Raw genomic sequence first — 20,824 nt, 5'->3', positions numbered from 1 at the left:
GGTTCTCTGTTCTGTTCCCGGGCTCAAAAACAGCTTTCACATTCAACCAAATAGCATTTCTCTGGGGAAAGAATACTAATGTATACTGTGTAAGAGCAGGAATACTAGTCTGTGTGTTGGTACAGGAATGCGAGACTATATGATGTTAAGGCAGGAATGCCTGTCTATGTGTTGAGGCAGGAATGCCTGTCTATGTGTTGAGGCAGGAATGCCTGTCTATGTGTTGGGACATGAATGCTAGTCTATTTTGTGTTGAGGCAGGAATGCCTGTCTATGTGTTGAGGCAGGAATGCCTGTCTATGTGTTGGGACATGAATGCTAGTGTATTTTGTGTTGAGGCAGGAATGCCTGTCTATGTGTTGGGACATGAATGCTAGTGTATTTTGTGTTGAGGCAGGAATGCCTGTCTATGTGTTGAGGCAGGAATGCCTGTCTATGTGTTGAGGCAGGAATGCCTGTCTATGTGTTGGGACATGAATGCTAGTGTATTTTGTGTTGAGGCAGGAATGCCTGTTTATGTGTTGAGGCAGGAATGCCTGTCTATGTGTTGAGGCAGGAATGCTAGTCTATTTTGTGTTGAGGCAGGAATGCCTGACTATGTGTTGAGGCAGGAATGACTGTCTATGTGTTGAGGCAAGAATGCCTGTCTATGTGTTGGGACAGAAATGCTGGTCTGTTTTGTGTTGGTGCAGGAATGCTAGTCTGTGTGTTGAGGCAGGAATGCCTGTCTATGTGTTGAGGCAGGAATGCTAGTCTATTTTGTGTTGAGGCAGGAATGCCTGTCTATGTGTTGAGGCAGGAATGACTGTCTATTTGTTGAGGCAAGAATGCCTGTCTATGTGTTGGGACAGAAATGCTGGTCTGTTTTGTGTTGGTGCAGGAATGCTAGTCTGTGTATTGAGGCAGGAATGCTAGTCTATGTGTTAGTACAGGAATGCTAATCTATTTTATGTTGAGGCAGGAATGCTAGTCTATTTTGTGTTGGTACAGTAATGCTAGTCTATGTGTTGAAGCAGGAATGCTAATCTATTTAGTGTTGGTACAGTAATGCTCGTCTATGTGTTGGTGCAGGAATGCTAGTTTATGTGTTGGGACAGGAATGCTAGTCTATGTGTTGAAGCAGGAATTCTAGTCTATTTTATGTTGGGACAGGAATGCTAGTCTATGTGTTGGTACAGGAATTCTAGTCTATTTTATGTTGAGGCAGGAATGCTAGTCTATGTGTTGGGACAGGAATGCTAGTCTATGTGTTGGTACAGGAATTCTAGTCTATTATATGTTGAGGCAGGAATGCTAGTCTATGTGTTGGGACAGGAATACTAGTCTATTTTATGTTGAGGCAGGAATGCTAGTCTATGTGTTGGGTCAGGAATACTAGTCTATTTTGTGTTAATGTAATGTGTGTTAGCATCTGTTAGCTTGTGGTGTGTGTGTGATGAGGATATGGTTGGTGTGGTTTTCTTTGTTGGTTAAGCTTTTGTTGGAGAGTAAATAATGTATCTTTTATTATTGTTAATGCTACATATCTGAGCTACGCCCCAGCGCTGACCTGCTTTCACACTAACGCTGAAACGGTTTAACCCTTTTATGGCCTTTATTTGGTTTGTAATGGTTCTATACAGCACCCGAAAGGATTATTCTTGTAACAGTGTCAAGCTTGTAACAGTGGAAGATCCCATTTGGATCCTATGAAGAACCCATTTCAAAGAGATATCAGAGAGACTATATAGAAACATCTCCAGCACATTCTTCAGAAAGTCTGGAGAACACTATCATGATGCAAACAATACTTTAATCATGCAAAGAGCTCACTTAGTGTTCATGGTTGGAACCATTTTCTTTACTAAAGAACCCTTGAAGCAACGTCTGTTTTAAGAATGTGGCATTTTCCATACTGGTCGCAGCTCAGAGTGCTCTGAAAACAGCTGATGAAGCTTAACAGTAATAAGAATATTATGAGCATTAATTTAAAACCATATAAAATGATTAGATGTGATTCTTTTAGAAGAATAGAGCTGTAAAATGATTAGTCTCTTATATGGCTTCTTACTCGACATGTCCGTTCCACCTTAAACAGTGCAGCTGTTGCGTTTCAGGACGTCAGTCTCAGCCTCGTAGCGCCTGTGCTGATAGATGCTGGATGAACTTCCACTGCAGCTCTGTAAGTCACTCAGTGCTTCAGTTGTGTTTTTGAGCTGCTGCTTTTGTGTTTCTAGTTACTTAAGTTATTTTTCTACCAGTGCACTTTAAATGCTGTTGGCGGCCTTGAATGAAACATCAGAGCTCTGCTGCCTCCATCCATCTCCGCACACACTCACTCCTTATTTTCACTGTGTAAACATCAGTGTGCAGAGTGACCGCCAGTGTGTCCACTGAGCTCAGAGAAGACAGACTAACGGTTCTGCACTTATTTACTGAAGTGCCGCAGTCTATCTGAGATTAGTGCCATTTATGAAGCAGGTCTTAAATTACTCATTAACAATTCAAGGCCAATGAAGAGCGAAATCACAAATTTTCATTAATTGATACTTATGTGTTGAGGCAGGAATGTGTGTCTATGTGTTGAGGCAGGAATGCTACTTTGTTTTGTGTTGGTGCAGGAATGCTAGTAATACTGTATTAATGCAGGAATTCTAGTTTAGTTTACTACTGTATTAATGCAGGAATTCTAGTTTAGTTTACTACTGTATTAGTGTAGGAATGCTAGTTTAGTTTACTACTATATTAATGCAGGAATCCTAGTTTAGTTTACTACTGTATTAATGCAGAAATTCTAGTTTAGTTTACTACTTTATTAGTGTAGGAATTCTAGTTTAGTTTACTAGTGTATTAATGCAGGAATTCTAGTTTAGTTTACTACTGTATTAGTGTAGGAATTCTAGTTTAGTTTACTACAGTATTAGTGCAGGAATTCTAGTTTAGATTGCTACTGTATTAGTGTAGGAATGGTAGTCTAGTTTACTACTGTATTAATGCAGGAATTCTAGTTTAGTTTACTACTGTATTAGTGTAGGAATTCTAGTTTAGTTTACTACAGTATTAGCGCAGGAATTCTAGTTTAGATTGCTACTGTATGAGTGCAGGAATTCTAGTTTAGATTGCTACTGTATTAGTGCAAAAATTCTAGTTTAGTTTACTACTGTGTTAGTGCAAGAATTCTAGTTTAGTTTACTACTGTATTAGTGCAGGAATTCTAGTTTAGTTTACTATTGTATTAATGCAGGAATTCTAGTTTAGTTTACTACTGTATTAGTGCAGAAATTCTTGTTTAGTTTACTTCTGTGTTAGTGCAGGGATGCTAGCTTAGTTTACTACTGTATTAATGCAGGAATTCTAGTGTAGTTTACTACTGTATTAGTGCAGAAATTCTAGTTTAGATTGCTACTGTATTAGTGCAGAAATTCTAGTTTAGTTTGCTACTGTATTCGTGCAGGAATTCTAATTTAGTTTGCTACTGTATTAGTGCAGGAATTTTAGTTTAGATTGCTACTGTATTAGTGCAGAAATTCTAGTTTAGTTTACTTCTGTATTCGTGCAGGAATTCTAATTTAGTTTGCTACTGTATTAGTGCAGGAATTCTAGTTTAGTTTGCTACTGTATTAGTGCAGGAATTCTAGTTTAGCTTGCTACTGTACTAGTGCAGAAATTCTAGTTTAGTTTACTTCTGTATTCGTGCAGGAATTCTAATTTAGTTTGCTACTGTATTAGTGCAGGAATTCTAGTTTAGTTTGCTACTGTATTAGTGCAGGAATTCTTGTTTAGTTTACTACTGTGTTAGTGCAGAAATTCTAGTTTAGTTTGCTACTGTATTAGTGCAGGAATTCTAGTTTAGTTTACTACTGTATTAGTGCAGGAATTCTAGTTTAGTTTGCTACTGTATTATTGCAGGAATTGGTAGTTTAGTTTGCTACTGTATTCGTGCAGAAATTCTAGTTTAGTTTACTACTGTCTTAGTGCAGGAATTCTAGTTTAGATTGCTACTGTATGAGTGCAGGAATTCTAGTTTAGATTGCTACTGTATTAGTGCAAAAATTCTAGTTTAGTTTACTACTGTGTTAGTGCAAGAATTCTAGTTTAGTTTACTACTGTATTAGTGCAGGAATTCTAGTTTAGTTTACTATTGTATTAATGCAGGAATTCTAGTTTAGTTTACTACTGTATTAGTGCAGAAATTCTTGTTTAGTTTACTTCTGTGTTAGTGCAGGGATGCTAGCTTAGTTTACTACTGTATTAATGCAGGAATTCTAGTGTAGTTTACTACTGTATTAGTGCAGAAATTCTAGTTTAGATTGCTACTGTATTAGTGCAGAAATTCTAGTTTAGTTTGCTACTGTATTCGTGCAGGAATTCTAATTTAGTTTGCTACTGTATTAGTGCAGGAATTTTAGTTTAGATTGCTACTGTATTAGTGCAGAAATTCTAGTTTAGTTTACTTCTGTATTCGTGCAGGAATTCTAATTTAGTTTGCTACTGTATTAGTGCAGGAATTCTAGTTTAGTTTGCTACTGTATTAGTGCAGGAATTCTAGTTTAGCTTGCTACTGTACTAGTGCAGAAATTCTAGTTTAGTTTACTTCTGTATTCGTGCAGGAATTCTAATTTAGTTTGCTACTGTATTAGTGCAGGAATTCTAGTTTAGTTTGCTACTGTATTAGTGCAGGAATTCTTGTTTAGTTTACTACTGTGTTAGTGCAGAAATTCTAGTTTAGTTTGCTACTGTATGAGTGCAGGAATTCTAGTTTAGTTTACTACTGTATTAGTGCAGGAATTCTAGTTTAGTTTGCTACTGTGTTAGTGCAGAAATGCTAGTTTAGTTTACTACTGTGTTAGTGCAGAAATGCTAGTTTAGTTTACTGCTGTGTTAGTGCAGAAATTCTAGTTTAGTTTGCTACTGTGTTAGTGCAGGAATTCTAGTTTAGTTTGCTACTGCGTTAGTGCAGGAATTCTAGTTTAGTTTGCTACTGTATTAGTGCAGGAATTCTAGTTTAGTTTGCTACTGTTGTATTAGTGCAGAAATTCTAGTTTAGTTTGCTACTGTATTAGAGCAGAAATTCTAGTTTAGTTTGCTACTGTATTAGTGTAGGAATTCTAGTTTAGTTTACTACAGTATTAGCGCAGGAATTCTAGTTTAGATTGCTACTGTATTAGTGCAGAAATTCTAGTTTAGATTGCTACTGTATGAGTGCAGGAATTCTAGTTTAGTTTACTACTTTCTTAGTGCAGAAATTCTAGTTTAGATTGCTACTGTATTAGTGCAGGAATTCTAGTTTAGTTTACTACTGTATTAATGCAGGAATTCTAGTTTAGTTTACTACTGTATTAGTGCAGAAATTCTAGTTTAGATTGCTACTGTATTAGTGCAGAAATTCTAGTTTAGATTGCTACTGTATGAGTGCAGGAATTCTAGTTTAGATTGCTACTGTATTAGTGCAAAAATTCTAGTTTAGTTTACTACCGTGTTAGTGCAGGAATTCTAGTTTAGTTTACTACTGTATTAGTGCAGGAATTCTAGTTTAGTTTACTACTGTATTAATGCAGGAATTCTAGTTTAGTTTACTACTGTATTAGTGCAGAAATTCTTGTTTAGTTTACTTCTGTGTTAGTGCAGGGATGCTAGTTTAGTTTACTACTGTATTAATGCAGGAATTCTAGTTTAGTTTACTACTGTATTAGTGCAGAAATTCTAGTTTAGATTGCTACTGTATTAGTGCAGAAATTCTAGTTTAGTTTGCTACTGTATTCGTGCAGGAATTCTAATTTAGTTTGCTACTGTATTAGTGCAGGAATTCTAGTTTAGATTGCTACTGTATTAGTGCAGAAATTCTAGTTTAGTTTACTTCTGTATTCGTGCAGGAATTCTAATTTAGTTTGCTACTGTATTAGTGCAGGAATTCTAGTTTAGTTTGCTACTGTATTAGTGCAGGAATTCTAGTTTAGATTGCTACTGTATTAGTGCAAAAATTCTAGTTTAGTTTACTACTGTGTTAGTGCAGGAATTCTAGTTTAGTTTACTACTGTATTAGTGCAGGAATTCTAGTTTAGTTTACTACTGTATTAATGCAGGAATTCTAGTTTAGTTTACTATTGTATTAATGCAGGAATTCTAGTTTAGTTTACTACTGTATTAGTGCAGGAATTCTTGTTTAGTTTACTTCTGTGTTAGTGCAGGGATGCTAGTTTAGTTTACTACTGTATTAATGCAGGAATTCTAGTTTAGTTTGCTACTGTATTAGTGCAGAAATTCTAGTTTAGATTGCTACTGTATTAGTGCAGAAATTCTAGTTTAGTTTGCTACTGTATTCGTGCAGGAATTCTAATTTAGTTTGCTACTGTATTAGTGCAGGAATTCTAGTTTAGATTGCTACTGTATTAGTGCAGAAATTCTAGTTTAGTTTACTTCTGTATTCGTGCAGGAATTCTAATTTAGTTTGCTACTGTATTAGTGCAGGAATTCTAGTTTAGCTTGCTACTGTACTAGTGCAGAAATTCTAGTTTAGTTTACTTCTGTATTCGTGCAGGAATTCTAATTTAGTTTGCTACTGTATTAGTGCAGGAATTCTAGTTTAGTTTGCTATTGTATTAGTGCAGGAATTCTTGTTTAGTTTACTACTGTGTTAGTGCAGAAATGCTAGTTTAGTTTGCTACTGTATTAGTGCAGGAATTCTAGTTTAGTTTGCTCCTGTATTAGTGCAGGAATTCTAGTTTAGTTTGCTACTGTGTTAGTGCAGAAATGCTAGTTTAGTTTACTACTGTGTTAGTGCAGAAATGCTAGTTTAGTTTACTGCTGTGTTAGTGCAGAAATTCTAGTTTAGTTTGCTACTGTGTTAGTGCAGGAATTCTAGTTTAGTTTGCTACTGCGTTAGTGCAGGAATTCTAGTTTAGTTTGCTACTGTATTAGTGCAGGAATTCTAGTTTAGTTTGCTACTGTTGTATTAGTGCAGAAATTCTAGTTTAGTTTGCTACTGTATTAGAGCAGAAATTCTAGTTTAGTTTGCTACTGTATTAGTGCAGGAATTCTAGTTTAGTTTGGTACTGTTGTATTAGTGCAGAAATTCTAGTTTAGTTTGCTACTGTATTAGTGCAGGAATTCTAGTTTAGTTTGCTACTGTATTAGTGCAGGAATTCTAGTTTAGTTTACTACTGTGTTAGTGCAGAAATGCTAGTTTAGTTTACTACTGTGTTAGTGCAGAAATGCTAGTTTAGTTTACTACTGTGTTAGTGCAGAAATTCTAGTTTAGTTTGCTACTCTATTAGTGCAGAAATTCTAGTTTAGTTTGCTACTGTATTATTGCAGGAATTGGTAGTTTAGTTTGCTACTGTATTCGTGCAGAAATTCTAGTTTAGTTTACTACTGTGTTAGTGCAGGAATTCTAGTTTAGTTTGCTACTGTGTTAGTGCAGAAATGCTAGTTTAGTTTACTACTGTATTAGTGTAGGAATTCTAGTTTAGTTTGCTACTGTATTAGTGCAGGAATTCTAGTTTAGTTTACTACTGTCTTAGTGCAGGAATTCTAGTTTAGTTTGCTACTGTGTTAGTGCAGAAATGCTAGTTTAGTTTACTTCTGTATTAGTGCAGGAATTCTAGTTTAGTTTGCTACTGTATTAGTGCAGGAATTCTAGTTTAGTTTACTACTGTACTAGTGCAGGAATTCTAGTTTAGTTTGCTACTGTATTTGTGCAGGAATTCTAGTTTAGTTTGCTACTGTATTAGTGCAGAAATGCTAGTTTAGTTTACTACTGTATTAGTGCAGGAATTGGTAGTTTAGTTTAGTTTTCTACTGGCTTAATGGGTGGGGCTAAACTGCTGTAGGCTTAATGGGTGGGGCTAAACTGCTGTAGGCTAAATGGGCGGGTTGCTTGTTTTCATGACATCACAAAACCAGTGCATTTAAAATTGGTTATTTTCGCAGTTTTCTGTTTTCTATAAATGGATTGACGAGTGAATGGTGCATTTTGAAACTTTTGAAGAGTTTACAAACTACACTAAAAATGAGGAAATTCTTTAACTGCTGTATCTGTAATATAAGCTTTCCTTATTTGGGGATAAAAACACTGTTTGCTTACTATGTGAACTGACTCCATTTGCCAGCTTGTGCTAACCTGCAAACTCTGAATTCATCTGGCTCTGATCATGAGTCAGATGTTGTGATTGATCATGCTCTCTTTCGTTAATAATCCTTTATTTGTGGTCTTCTGTTCACATCAAAAGGATACAGGTATCCATGGCGATGGCTAGTACAGTACAATAGCAGTGTGCTTGTCTGATCTCACTGCTCTGGCCTCCTTCACTCTGACATCAAGGCATTTAAGGTCACAGCTGTAGCGCCACTGTGGAAATGACTGATCATGTACACATGCTGGTGTACACTGTATTATACACTGTATTATAAATGATTATCAATGTGTGTGTGTGTATATATATATATATATATATATATATGTGTGTGTGTATATATATATTTATATGTGTGTGTGTGTGTGTGTACACACACACACACACACACACACACACATATATACTGAAGGTTTTCTCTAATATGTCTGATTGTTGCCTTTTATACAGTATCAGAAAATGTAATCAAGTCTATTACAGGTTACTCTGAACAATTACTATGAACAATTAGCACCATGCTATTTGGTGGGGTATAAGTTTCTATTACTTGTAAGCTACATTAGCTATGTAGCTCCTGTGTTAAAGCTAAAGAAGCAAACCCTAGGCACCAAACCTGTCTCGGCTAAGCATCTGTATTCGGGCGGAAAGTAACGTAAATGTGATATTTTAACTTGACGCTTTTATCTGTGACTCATGCTCTGTTGGGTGAATTTCTATGGCTGGTTTGAACGTGTTGAGACTCAAAGTCAGTCCAGGATTCGCTCTCCAAAGATTTCCATTCACATTAAATTATTGCTAGCAGCTACTGCAGAACAGGAATGGGTGCAGTGCTGCAGTATTTGGAACCCTTATAGTACAATTTCACGGACATTGATTAAGCCTAATCTTGGTGTGTCAGTGTTACTGAGTTACTGGAGTTACTGGAAATTCTTTTTAGTCTACACTCTTAAAAAGTTGGTTCTTCAAGGGTTCTTTAGTCAAGAAAATGTTCTAATTGAGAACACTCAATGAACCCTTTGCATCATTTAAGGGTCTTTTGCACTGTGAAAGAGTTTGCCAGACTGATGAAGAATGTGCTGTAGATGGTTCTATATGCAACCTTTTTGAAAAGAGTTCTATACTGCACCAAAAAGGGTTCCACTATTGTCACAAGCCAAAGATACCTTTTTGCAAAGAGCATTGGCCAGTTGTCTTTTGCAACTCACAGCCCTCACAAATGACCACTAAAGCTTCTGCGACACATAAGCTTTAACAGATCAGATCATTTTTCTGGCTCCTGATGAGAGCTGGTGTTGTTGGGCAGATACTGAGTGCTGGATGTCAGGCTGAAGAGAGTAAAGCTGCAAACAGTTTTGGTTCAATTCCACAGCTTTAGATGCATATGAGATATATTGTATATATCATAAATATAATATAAACAGTCAATAAGTGTATATATCATATATATCATATCCAGGTGATGAGTGTAAATATTATATATATATATATATATATATATACACAGTGTTCCCTCGCCACTTCGCCGTATATTTGATGAATTTTTACATTAAAAAATCCCAAAATGTATAAAAATATATTAAATATATTCATTCTAAAAACAAAGGAATGTTATAAATCATAAAATATTACGATTTACAGTAAATAGTGCATATTTACTCAGTGGATTAATACACACCGAAAACAAGAAGCAGCATCGCCCGCCTGAGACGCTACTTGCCTACATGAGATTGTAAACAGCACACAGTAAGTGTAAAGGTACAATACATGCACAGAACAGTGTGGGAATGGTTATGAAGGGAATGGGAAAGGTTTATGTAGCGTAAAATTGTGGGGGAGGGTTTATAAAGCCTTAAAATAGTATATAAATACATAAATAAATACAGCATCCCTACTTCGCGGATTTTCGTTTATCGCGTGTGGTCCTGGAACGTAACACCCGCAATAAACGAGGGAACACTGTATATATCATACAGAGTCAATGAGTGCATTTATCATATATATCATTTATAGTCAATTAGTACTTGTATATCACATATACAGTCGATGAGTGTATATATCATATATAGAGTAAAGGAGTGTATTTTTTATATATTGTGTATACGGTCAATGAGCATATATAATATATATGTCATATACAGTCACAGTGAGTACAAATATCATGTATTCAGCTCCTCTGTGATTGTAGCCTCTTGCTCTTGTTCAGTCAGCTCATGGGTTGAATCATTTAGTACTTTATTGCATTAACATGTTAATAATGCACTAGTAAAGCTTTAAAATCCATTTTTAAAAACTTGTCATTTGTATACCGTTGTGTCTATTTATAGTCTATAAACTCTACACTCTGGCCTCCTGAGATAAAAGTTTGGGCACCCCTGCTTTGAAAACACAGCCCTTGCGCCTAAAGGGGCGTGCGAGCTGTGTTGTGAGGGTTATGCTTTCTTCTCTCTCTCTCTGCCTCTCTCTCCCTGTTTCCCTGTTTGTCTCTCTCCCTCTCCTCCTCCTCTCTCTGCGCTCTCTGCAGGGACTCGGTGTATTTTGGTGTAATTATCATACAGGCTTGTGCTGTTGTGCTGGGAGCTCCGCAGTGGAGCTGATCAAAGGCGAGTTGTGTTGTTTACTCCTCTGTGTCCTCCTCAGCAGTGTTTGTGTGTGTGTGTGTGTGTGCGTGTGTGTGTGTGTGTATGTGTGTATCTCCTGAAAGTTCGTTTGGAGGTTTCCCGTTACTCATACGTGGGAGTAGACACATAAAAAAACTTTCACCGGCCACTCGAAGTCACCACGTCAATGAATCATGTGATCATGTGATAATAAATAGCTTAAAAGAAGGGCTATTATTTTTTCAGTTTTTTCTCTTTCCTTTTGTCTGTTGTATCTTTTTGTGCATGTAAACATTCTGCAAAGTTCCAAAGCTCAGCCTTCCCTCCAGAGGGAGAAACTCTCTCCCATGGAAACCACTTTACTCAGCTGCCTGAAACGCCTTGTTGGAATTCCAGCCCTTTTCCTTTGTTACAAGATGACACAATCTCGTAACACGGTCCTTACTGCCCGCCTACCACGCCTCACACAGAGCACAGCAGCTCCTGGAGGAGCAAGAGTGTGTTCAGTGCTGTGCATCAACACTTTAAGGACCCTTTGCATAATCAAAGCGTTCTCCAGATTGTTGAGAAAGTGTTCAGAAAGTGTTGTACATGGTTCTAAGTAGCACCCAAAAGGGTTCTGCTATTGTTATAATGTCAGGGTTCTACATACCATCTACAGCACATTCTCTAGCAATGAGAAGAACCATTTCAAGATGCATAGAACCCTGTAATCATGTAAAGGGTTATGAGTGTTCATGGTTCCACGTAGAATCGTTTTCATTATTAAAGTACCCTTGAAGAACCATCTCTTTAAGTGTGTACTACTAACAGCTCCTCTCTGTAGCTGAGGGTCTAAACTCTTAGTGTCTGATGTTCTTCTGCAGTGTTTTTGATTTGTTGACTGTATTATTTCTGATTGCTGTCTAGCCTACAGGGTTCTGTTTAACCAGATATGACCCTCTGCATTTCTTTGGTTATGCATGTTTGGATTGTCGCTGCCCCCCAAAAAACAACAACAAAGAAGTCTCTATTTTTTCTTTGTTTATCTTTTGCATCATTTGAACATCACTGTTCTTTACATTGAGTGAAAATTTCATGAGGAGTGGATCAATAGAAATGCTCCCAACTTGCTTGGAATAAAATCTCTTTGAATTAACTAACATCACAAGTAAGGAAAATGTTGGAGATACTTGTTTTTCTTCAGACAGCAGCTGGTGTTCCTCATTAAACAGTCCCTATTTTACACTCCTGGGGGAAAAAATTGGCCAAGCCCAAAATTGAATGGTTGTGACTGATGGTTTTGTCTGGTCAGGGTCCAGATTTAATCCCTTCACACATTAAACAGAAACTGGCTCAGCAGTGGTTTTCAGCTGTTTGAAGGCATCAGTGCTAAGTGGATCAATACTGACCCTTCTTTCTGTAAAAGACTGTCTGCGCATTTACACAAAACTTCAACATTTAAAGACATCAAAGGGAAAAGCTCTCGCATGTTAAGTTACCTCCCCTATTTGTTTAATAACTTGTTAAGACCATTCAAAAAGGAATGTTAGACAGTTTTCGTTACTGTGACTTTAAGACTTAAAAAGCTCTGTTCTGATTGGCTACTCCTTGAAATTCGAAAAAGTCTAATTTTCATTATGGACTGGGGAGTTTTTGAAACTTGAGAATATTACATTTTATGGCTTGAGGCTTGAACACTGAACATGGTGCACCAGACTATCAGTTAGTTGTGCTTGTGATGTCACTGAAAATGGGTTGCTTGTGATTGGTCTAACTAGCCAGTTCCAGGCTCTGTGTTACTGGCTTAAATTTCCCAATTTCTAACCTAACACAGGGTTGATGATTAGAATAGAAAAGAATAGAATTTACAACCATTTGTCACTGTGTTTACACGCTGTGAAATTAGACCTCCGCATTTAACCCATCTGTGCAGTGAAACACCCACATGCACACTAGTGAGCACACACACACACACACTAGGGGGCAGTGAGCACACTTGCCTGGAGCAGGGGCCAGCCCTATCCTCAGCGTCTGGGGAGCAATTGGGGGTTAGGTGTCTTGTTCAAGGGCACTTCAGTCATGGACTGTCAGCCAAGGGGATCGAACCAGCAAACTTCCGGTCACAGGGCTGGTTCCCTAACCTCCAGCCAACGACTGCCCCCATGATAATGTAGGGTATAAATATAAAATTGGAGCTTATGCAGTTTGAAAACTGCACTCTTTAAAACTTAATTTAATAAAATGTAATTTTATTGGAAGCGATTCATCATTCAGCACTACTAATGGAGCTATGGAATAACTGAAGTTTGGAGGGAAGAGCTATACCTGAAACCCTCCGCCTTCCAATCTAACACTATATATATATATATCTAGCACCCCGCCATGTTTAGCACAGTCTTCACAACCAAAGGTTGACCAAAGGAGGATGGGTTCCTCTGTTGAGTCTTGGTTCCCCTCAAGGTTTCTTGCTCGTGCCCCTGGAAGTTTTTCCTTGCCACCAAATCTAATTCATCTGCTCCATCTTTCCTCTCATCTTTCAAGCCTTAAAGGTGCAGTGTGTAAGAATTTGGGGGATCTATTAGCATAAATGGAATATAGTAACAGAACTATGTGTTCATTAGTGTAAAATCACCTGTAACTCTGCATCGTTGTGTTTTCCATATCTTAGAATGAGCCCCTCATGCCTACATAGTAAGTGGCTCCGCTTCCGAATGAGGCTGCCATGTTGTGCCTCACTGTTTCTACTTTAGCCCAGAGTGGACAAACCAAACACTCTAAATCTCTAAAGGGCGCATTTTACATTTTTAAGCTGTAGCTCCAGTTGGAAGGTGTAGAAAGAAGAAGAATCAGTTGTTGCTGCCAGTTCTGGCTGATCATTTTGTGTTGTGAGAAGTTTGCAACCCCAAATTCTGACAAATGTTGGGGGCAGTTGTGGGCTGGAGGTTAGGGAACTGGCCCTGTGACTGAAAGGTTGCCGGTTTGATCCCCAGGGTCGACAGTCCATGACTGAGGTGTCCTTGAGCAAGACACCTAACCCCGGTCGCTCCCCGGGTGCCATGGATAGGGCTGCCCACCGCTCTGGGCAAGTGTGCTCACTGCTCCCTAGTGTGTGTGTATTCACTAGTGTGTATGTGGAGTTTCACTTCACAGATGGGTTAAATGCGGAGGTGGAATTTCCCTGGTTGTGGGATTAAATAAGTAACACTTAACTTAAATGGAGGATCAGACTTATTATTTAACACAAGGGTGCACAACTTCAGTCCTGGAGGGCCCTTGTCCAGCACAGAGTTGTGCACCCCTTATTTAACATGAGATGAAATAAGGGAGGGTGAATCCTCTCCGTCAAAGAAGAGAAAACATGAAGGAGCGTAACAAAATTGGGAAAACCTGTTGGCCACTGTAGGTTCTTCACTTGGAAAGGGAGGGGTGAGGGAGGGGGATTCAGCTGGGTGCAATCTGCAAACTCACCACTAGATGCCACTAAATCTTAAACACTGCACCTTTAATAGCAAAGCTTGCTGCTTTACCCCAAGTGCCATAAGAAGGGACAATTTGAGTCAACCTCTATGTCACACCAAAGTCCTCAACAAACCCCAGGAATCCTAGCACATCACACCTAACTCAAACTCCCAAATGCTCCACCATCTGACCAACCTCTCATTCTGAACCTAGCTCCTCTATATCCCACTGGCATACACTCATACCAAGTTCTCAACCTAAGCTCTACACTTCTCCATACTGGGCTGCTGGACAGAGACTTTTGGACTATGGTCCCTCAGCACGTCCAAGACCTGACTGATTTTATTACTGTACACTAAAATACAGGAAACTGGAACTGTCCCTTTGTTTTATTAACAGAAATAAAAACATTGGATATTTTAATGAGATATTGACCACAGAACTGGACATGTCCCCTGTTTTCATTTCAGAAATCTGCTCACCTTGGCTTATAGTCAGCAGTGTACAGTGTCAGTGTACTGTGGTATATTTATATAGAGTGGGTCCTGCTGTGTCCTGTGCTTGGTCTGAATGGAGCTGTAGAGTTTGTGTGGGTGGTGTTTACATCGCTGTGGGAGATTTCTAGCTATGACAGCGTTCCAGAAAGCATCAGCTCTGCTGCAGAGAGAGAAACAGGAGTGAATAGGACTTCTGTGGGCGTGAAGCTTCAGCCTCTTCATTTTAAAGTGATAGATTGCCTCAAATGCCACCAGCCTTTATTTAAATGCAGTCGATCAGCCAAAATGTGTTCGGTGTCTTTTGTAGTTTTAGTGCTGGAGCTACAAAGCTAAAGTAGCTAAGAAATAATGGAAGCTAATAGCCCACCAACTAGCATCACACTTGTTTTAAACCATGTGGAGTTGATCAGTTTCTCTAATAGACTTGAATCTGCGGTTTCTGACACTGTGTGACTCACTGTTATCTTTAAACATGGACTGAAGGACGATACCATAGCCAAAAACTAGTTTCTGCATTTATGTGCATGAAAAATACTCTCTGGTTTTGGGCCGAACGCTCTTCCTTCATTCGTCACATTGCTGTGACGGTGATTTATAAAGATTGAACATGGCGTGAAATGAGAGTGCAGCAGTCTAATGATGTAGCTGCAATAATTCTTCATTAACAGTCTGATCAGATTGTCCTCACACTGACCTGATTTTTCTCCCACAGATTCAGGATGGATGAAGCGGAGAAGTACCAGCAGAGGCTGCAGGCCATAGCGGTATGTACTATATATACATATATATGTGCCTATACATAATGATAATATCTCCCATATGTGTTATAGAGAGACATGTGCAAGAGTCCACTCTTCATTTATTTACTTTCCAGTCAAAATGATCATTAAATACGAGTCATTCATCTTAAATGGTCAGGAAAACAGCAGAAAACATACATTTAACAAACTTTTATTACATTATTTTTTTTATTTTTGTACATTTATTATTTCCAATCTTTTTCCTTTTATGTATTTCTCTGTTTAAACAGCCATTAAGTGCACATTGTTGATCCTTCGGTGATATTTGTGAGATTAAGTGTGATGATGTGTGTGTCTCAGTGTTACTGCATTCAAAGCTCTACAGAAATCAAGGTTATATTTGTCTGTAATGGTTGGATCTAGTCCCAATTTCTGCATTTGACAGATATGTACATGAAAATTATCGGATATGAGCGCCAGTCCAGAGTTCCGGTATCAGTGCATTCCTATTAAAAACATTAGCACCCTGAATTTTTCCATTTTAGTTATTTGGATAAAAGTGTGTCTTGGCTCAACTACATTATATAAGTATCTACACTCTTAAAAAATATCTTCAAGGGTTCTATAGTAAAGAAAAGGGTTCTGCTGCTGTGACTATGTCAGGCTTTTAACAATAGAAGAACCCCTTTTTGGTGCTATATAGAAAATGAAAAGAAAAAAAGTTGTACCCAGAACCATCTACAGCACATTCTACATCAATCTGAAGAACTGTTCTATGATTGTTCATGGTTGTATATCGAACCATTTTTATTAACTAAAGAACCTTTGAAGAACTATAATTTTTAGAGTGTATTCATAATAATAATAACAATAAGAAGAAGAAGAGGCAAACACAGTATTCCTCCAAGTCCTGTGACGCTCCACCGCATCTTTTCGAACTGCCACTAATGCAACATCTTTGGGCAGCTCAATGCGCTTGGAGGAGAGCACTAACCACCAGTTCCGTTACATCAGCTAACAGACGCCTGCACTAGCTAGCATCATGCCGAGACATCAAAATGATTTAAGATAATATCACTTTTTACCATGTTTTGCTGTGTGTACTAAAGGTAAAGACTGGACACTGAAACATCTGATATTAGATTTAGTTGTTGAGTCATTTTCTGTTCAAAATGTGTTTTGTGCTCTTTTCTTGATGCAGTATTTCGTCCTTAATGGCCGTTCTGACTGGACATTGAATGGGTCTCTGATGTTTTCACAGTACTACACATAAGTATCTACATATATGAAGATGATGATCTAATCCTAACCGTATTCTTAGCCTTAAATATGGTTTTGTAAAAGCAATTCATAAGTAGTATTTTGTGGCTCCTGTAGGTCAGACCTGCAGTTTTCAGGACATTTCTGTACTAAAAATGTGCGAAGCCATTGGGGTGGCATGCTGTGAGCATGCAGTCTCTAGGGCTTGAATAATTGAGTGTGTGTACAGTGTGGTGAAGCCAGAGCCTCCACGCCTTCAGTAACCAAACACCCTGCAGCAGAACAGCCACACACACTGCCGCACTCAGCATGAAGCGACGTTACTGTTTCCAACAGGTCTTTTTAAAATATCGTGGTAAATAAAAATCGTTCACACTGGAATTTGAAAATACAGATGCTTTTTTAAAAAATTCCAAGCGTCCGTGAAGCAGTACGTTCACTAGAGGGTTGTACAAAGTTTCTGACAACAACAAACCTGGTGACGGTGGAGGAGGCCATAATAACGTACCAACGAAAGAGATGAAAGAGGCAGCGCTGTAGGCTGTGGAGTCTGTGAGGTCAATAAATACTTTGTGACGTGTGGGTGGAGAATTATTTACACTTAAATTACCAATAAGAGAAAGTACCATCATGTCTTGCATGAATGGTTGGTCACCCTGCTACCTCATGCTCCAATGGTACTCCTCTATTTCATCCATGTCCGTAAACTTCCGGAGCGCCGCTCGTATGCGTGTCTGTATTTAACGTTGAGTATAAATAAGCTTTAAGATCCCTTGGCTAGAGGACCTGAGTGGTCTAGCATTTAAATATGGGACAGAAAAGTCAGAAACACATTCCGGTCCATCTCTGTGCACTTTCTGCTATGTTAAGACCAAGATTTTAAAATTTACCCTAAAAGACATGAGCAGTGGCATTTTGAACCAATCTGAGCCTCATCATACCTCCCTGACCAAGTCATGTGAATAAAGCATTACAGTGATCCAAACGTTATGATATAGAAGCATGAATAATTATCTCTGTATCATAAAAGGAAATAATTTCTAGGATTTCTCAGTTGGAGGTAAAACAACTGTACAGGCTTTTTATATGTATTCAAATATCAAAATGATATCAAAAATAAAAAATGATGCCAAAATTTCTAGAACAACAATTTTTCCTTAAGGCCAGAAATCTAAGATCCTTTTTCAAGGCACTGGCAACAGTTTGGGGACTCAAAATCAGCACTTCTGTTTTATTTTCATGCAACGTAAGAAAATTGAAGGCCAATTAATCTTCATATTCAATAGTTTGAATACACTGGATCTAAACTAAATTTTACGCGTAATCATATAATTGAAAATCTTTTCGCTTAGCAGAGAGATAAAGCTGCGTATCATCAGCAGAAAAATGATGCGATACATTAAAGTGACAAATTTCCCAGGCAGATCATGTACAATGAAAATACAATTGGGTTAAGGACAAACCTGAGCGGAACCTTGTATCTCCATTTTGTCATTGTGGGTTGTTTTCAGTTTTTGACATACAACCCCAATTCCAAAGTTGGGACGTTGTGTAAAACATAAATAAAAACAGAAGACGCTGATTTGCAAATCCTTTTCAACCTATATTCCATTGAATACACTACAAAGACAAGATATTTAATTTTGAAACGGATAAACTTTATTGTTTTTTGCAAATATTCACTCATTTTGAATTTGATGCCTGCAACACGTTCCAAGGAAGTTGGGACAGGGGCGTGTTTACCACTGTGTTACATCACCTTTCCTTTTAACAACACTCAAAAAACGTTTGGGAACTGAGGACACTAATTGTTGAAGCTTTGTAGGTGGAATTCTTTCCCATTCTTGCTTGATGTACAACTTCAGCTGCTCAGCAGTCCGGGGTCTCCGTTGTCGTATTTTGCGCTTCATAATGTGCCACACATTTTCAATGGGAGACGGTCTGGACTGCAGGCAGGCCAGTCTAGTACCCGCACTCTTTTACTACGAAGCCACGCTGTTGTAACACGTGCAGAATGTGGCTTGGCATCGTCTTGCTGAAATAAGCAGGACATCCCTGAAAAAGACGTTGCTTGGATGGAACCTCACCCCGTCCTTGCTTGTGAACGACTGAGCCTTTCAGGGATGCTCCCTTTATACCCAATCATGACACTCAACTGTTTCCAATTAACCTGCTCACCTGTGGAATGTTCCAAACAGGCGTTTTTTTGAGCATTCCTCAACTTTCCAAGTCTTTTGTTGCCCCTGTCCCAACTTCTTCGGAACTTGTTGCAGGCATCAAATTCAAAATGAGTGAATATTTGCAAAAAACAATAAAGTTTATCCGTTTGAACATTAAATATCTTGTCTTTGTGGTGTATTCAATTGAATATAGGTTGAAAAGGATTTGCAGATCATCGTATTCTGTTTTACACAACGTCCCAACTTCATTGGAATTGGGGTTGTAATTTGGAAATGCCTGTCTGGTTCCATTGACTTACTATAAAATTGAAGTAGGTTTTTCCTTTTCCTGTAAAGTTTTTGGAGATACAAAGTTTTCTTTCGACAACAGGGATATGTAAGCTGTATCCTCACAAGGCTGGTGTGATTTGCCTCACCCACACAGCTTTAACTAAACTGCTAACCACCAAGTGTAAGCTTACCTAGCTTACCTACCTGAACTTTAAGTGCATCTGTCCATCGGTTTGTCTGTTCGCTCATTCGTTTGACCATTCGTCCATTTGTTAGATTCAAGAATTAGAATGACTTGTTCCTGCACATCACAGTTAACAGTCACTGTTACCGAAGTAGTAAGACGTACATTACTTGTGTGCATAATGACATTAGGTATTGATTTGGAAGGTCTGTTGGGTTTGTACAGCTGATACCGATGTGTTTGTGTTCTAGAGGAGAGCTCAGAAGTAACGAGTAGTGAGATTACTCTTTACAGTTTGCCAGTAATTAGTGGTGTATACATTTTTGGATAATTACTGCAACACTGGCTGCTACATATGGATGAATGCAGCAGTGCTGATGGTATGTATGTGCAGGAGAAGCGGCGGCTGCAGGAGGAGCAGGACCGAGCCAAACGAGCACTGGAGGATGAAAAAATACGACTACAGCAGCAAAAGGTAACATACACAATCGTTTCAATAAAACACCACACCAGACTCAGTAACACACAAACAGTACTTTACACTCACCATTCACTTTATCAGCACCACACAGACCGTATAGTTTCACTGTGCAGTCCATCTGTTTCTCTGCATACTTTGTCACCCTGTTCTTCAGTGGTCAAGACCCCCACAGAGCAGCTACTATTTGGATGGTGAGACATTCTCAGCACTTCAGTAACACTGACATGGTGGTGGTGTGTTAGTGTGTTGTGCTGGTGCGAGTGGATCAGACACAGCGGCGCTGCTGGAGTTTTTAAACATCTCAGTGTCGTTGTTGGATCAAGAACCAAAAACATCCAGCCAACAGCGTCCTGTGACCATTGATGAAGGACTGGAGGTTGACCAACACAAACTGTGCAGCAGATGATGAGCTGTCGTCTCTGACTTTACATCTACAAGGTGGACCCACAAGGTAGAAGTGTCTAATAGTGGACAGTGAGTGGACACAGTGTTTAAAAACTCCTTTTTCTGTTCCACTCATACTAGCATAACACACTGACACACCACCACCAGACCAGTGTCACTGCTGTGCTGACGAAGATCCACCACGTAAATAAAGGTTCTTCAGAGGTTCTTTAGTAAAAAAACGAACCATGAATGAAAAATGAAAAATATTTCCCTGCTTAAATGTTTCTTTGCATGGAGAAATGGTTCTTCAGATTGGCGGAGAATGTTTTGATTCTACATAGCACCAAAAAGAGTTCTTCTGTTGTGATGATGTTAAACTTGTAACAATAGAACCTTTTTGGTGCTATATAGAACCATTTCCAAAAGCGACACATTCTTCATCAATCTGAGGAACCAATTCACCATAATCACTGTCTTTACTAAAGAACCCTAAAAAAACATCTTCAGGAAGAGTGTATAGGAAACTAGAACTCTCTAATGGTAGCAATTAATCTATTTCCAATTAGAAATCAAAACAATCAGGTTTTAACAGTTAAAGCTAATGTTTTTTTTCCAGCCACGACAGGGAATCGGTTCCTCATCTGGTCACTGTTTATGAGATTCATGTCTGATAAAC

The 20,824-nt window shown here is 38.4% G+C and overlaps 1 protein-coding gene across 3 annotated transcripts in view; it reads left to right on the top strand.

The window, feature by feature from the left end:
* Positions 1-20,824, top strand: part of palm3 (paralemmin 3) — a 65,473-nt gene that overhangs the window by 28,611 nt on the left and 16,038 nt on the right. For 2 of the 3 annotated variants that reach the window (XM_017722099.2, XM_017722100.2), the window contains 2 exons: positions 15,359-15,410; positions 19,675-19,755. In XM_017722099.2, coding sequence (XP_017577588.1) covers positions 15,366-15,410; positions 19,675-19,755 — 126 coding nt within the window. In that variant the 5' untranslated portion in view covers positions 15,359-15,365. Of the gene's footprint in view, positions 1-2,116; positions 2,162-15,358; positions 15,411-19,674; positions 19,756-20,824 lie in introns of those variants that run through there. The other variant, XM_037536518.1, reaches the window with a different exon arrangement.

This window comes from Pygocentrus nattereri, chromosome 30 (assembly GCF_015220715.1).
Source record: "Pygocentrus nattereri isolate fPygNat1 chromosome 30, fPygNat1.pri, whole genome shotgun sequence".
NCBI classification, from domain to species: domain Eukaryota; kingdom Metazoa; phylum Chordata; class Actinopteri; order Characiformes; family Serrasalmidae; genus Pygocentrus; species Pygocentrus nattereri.
This window is presented reverse-complemented; position numbering and strand designations above follow the sequence as displayed.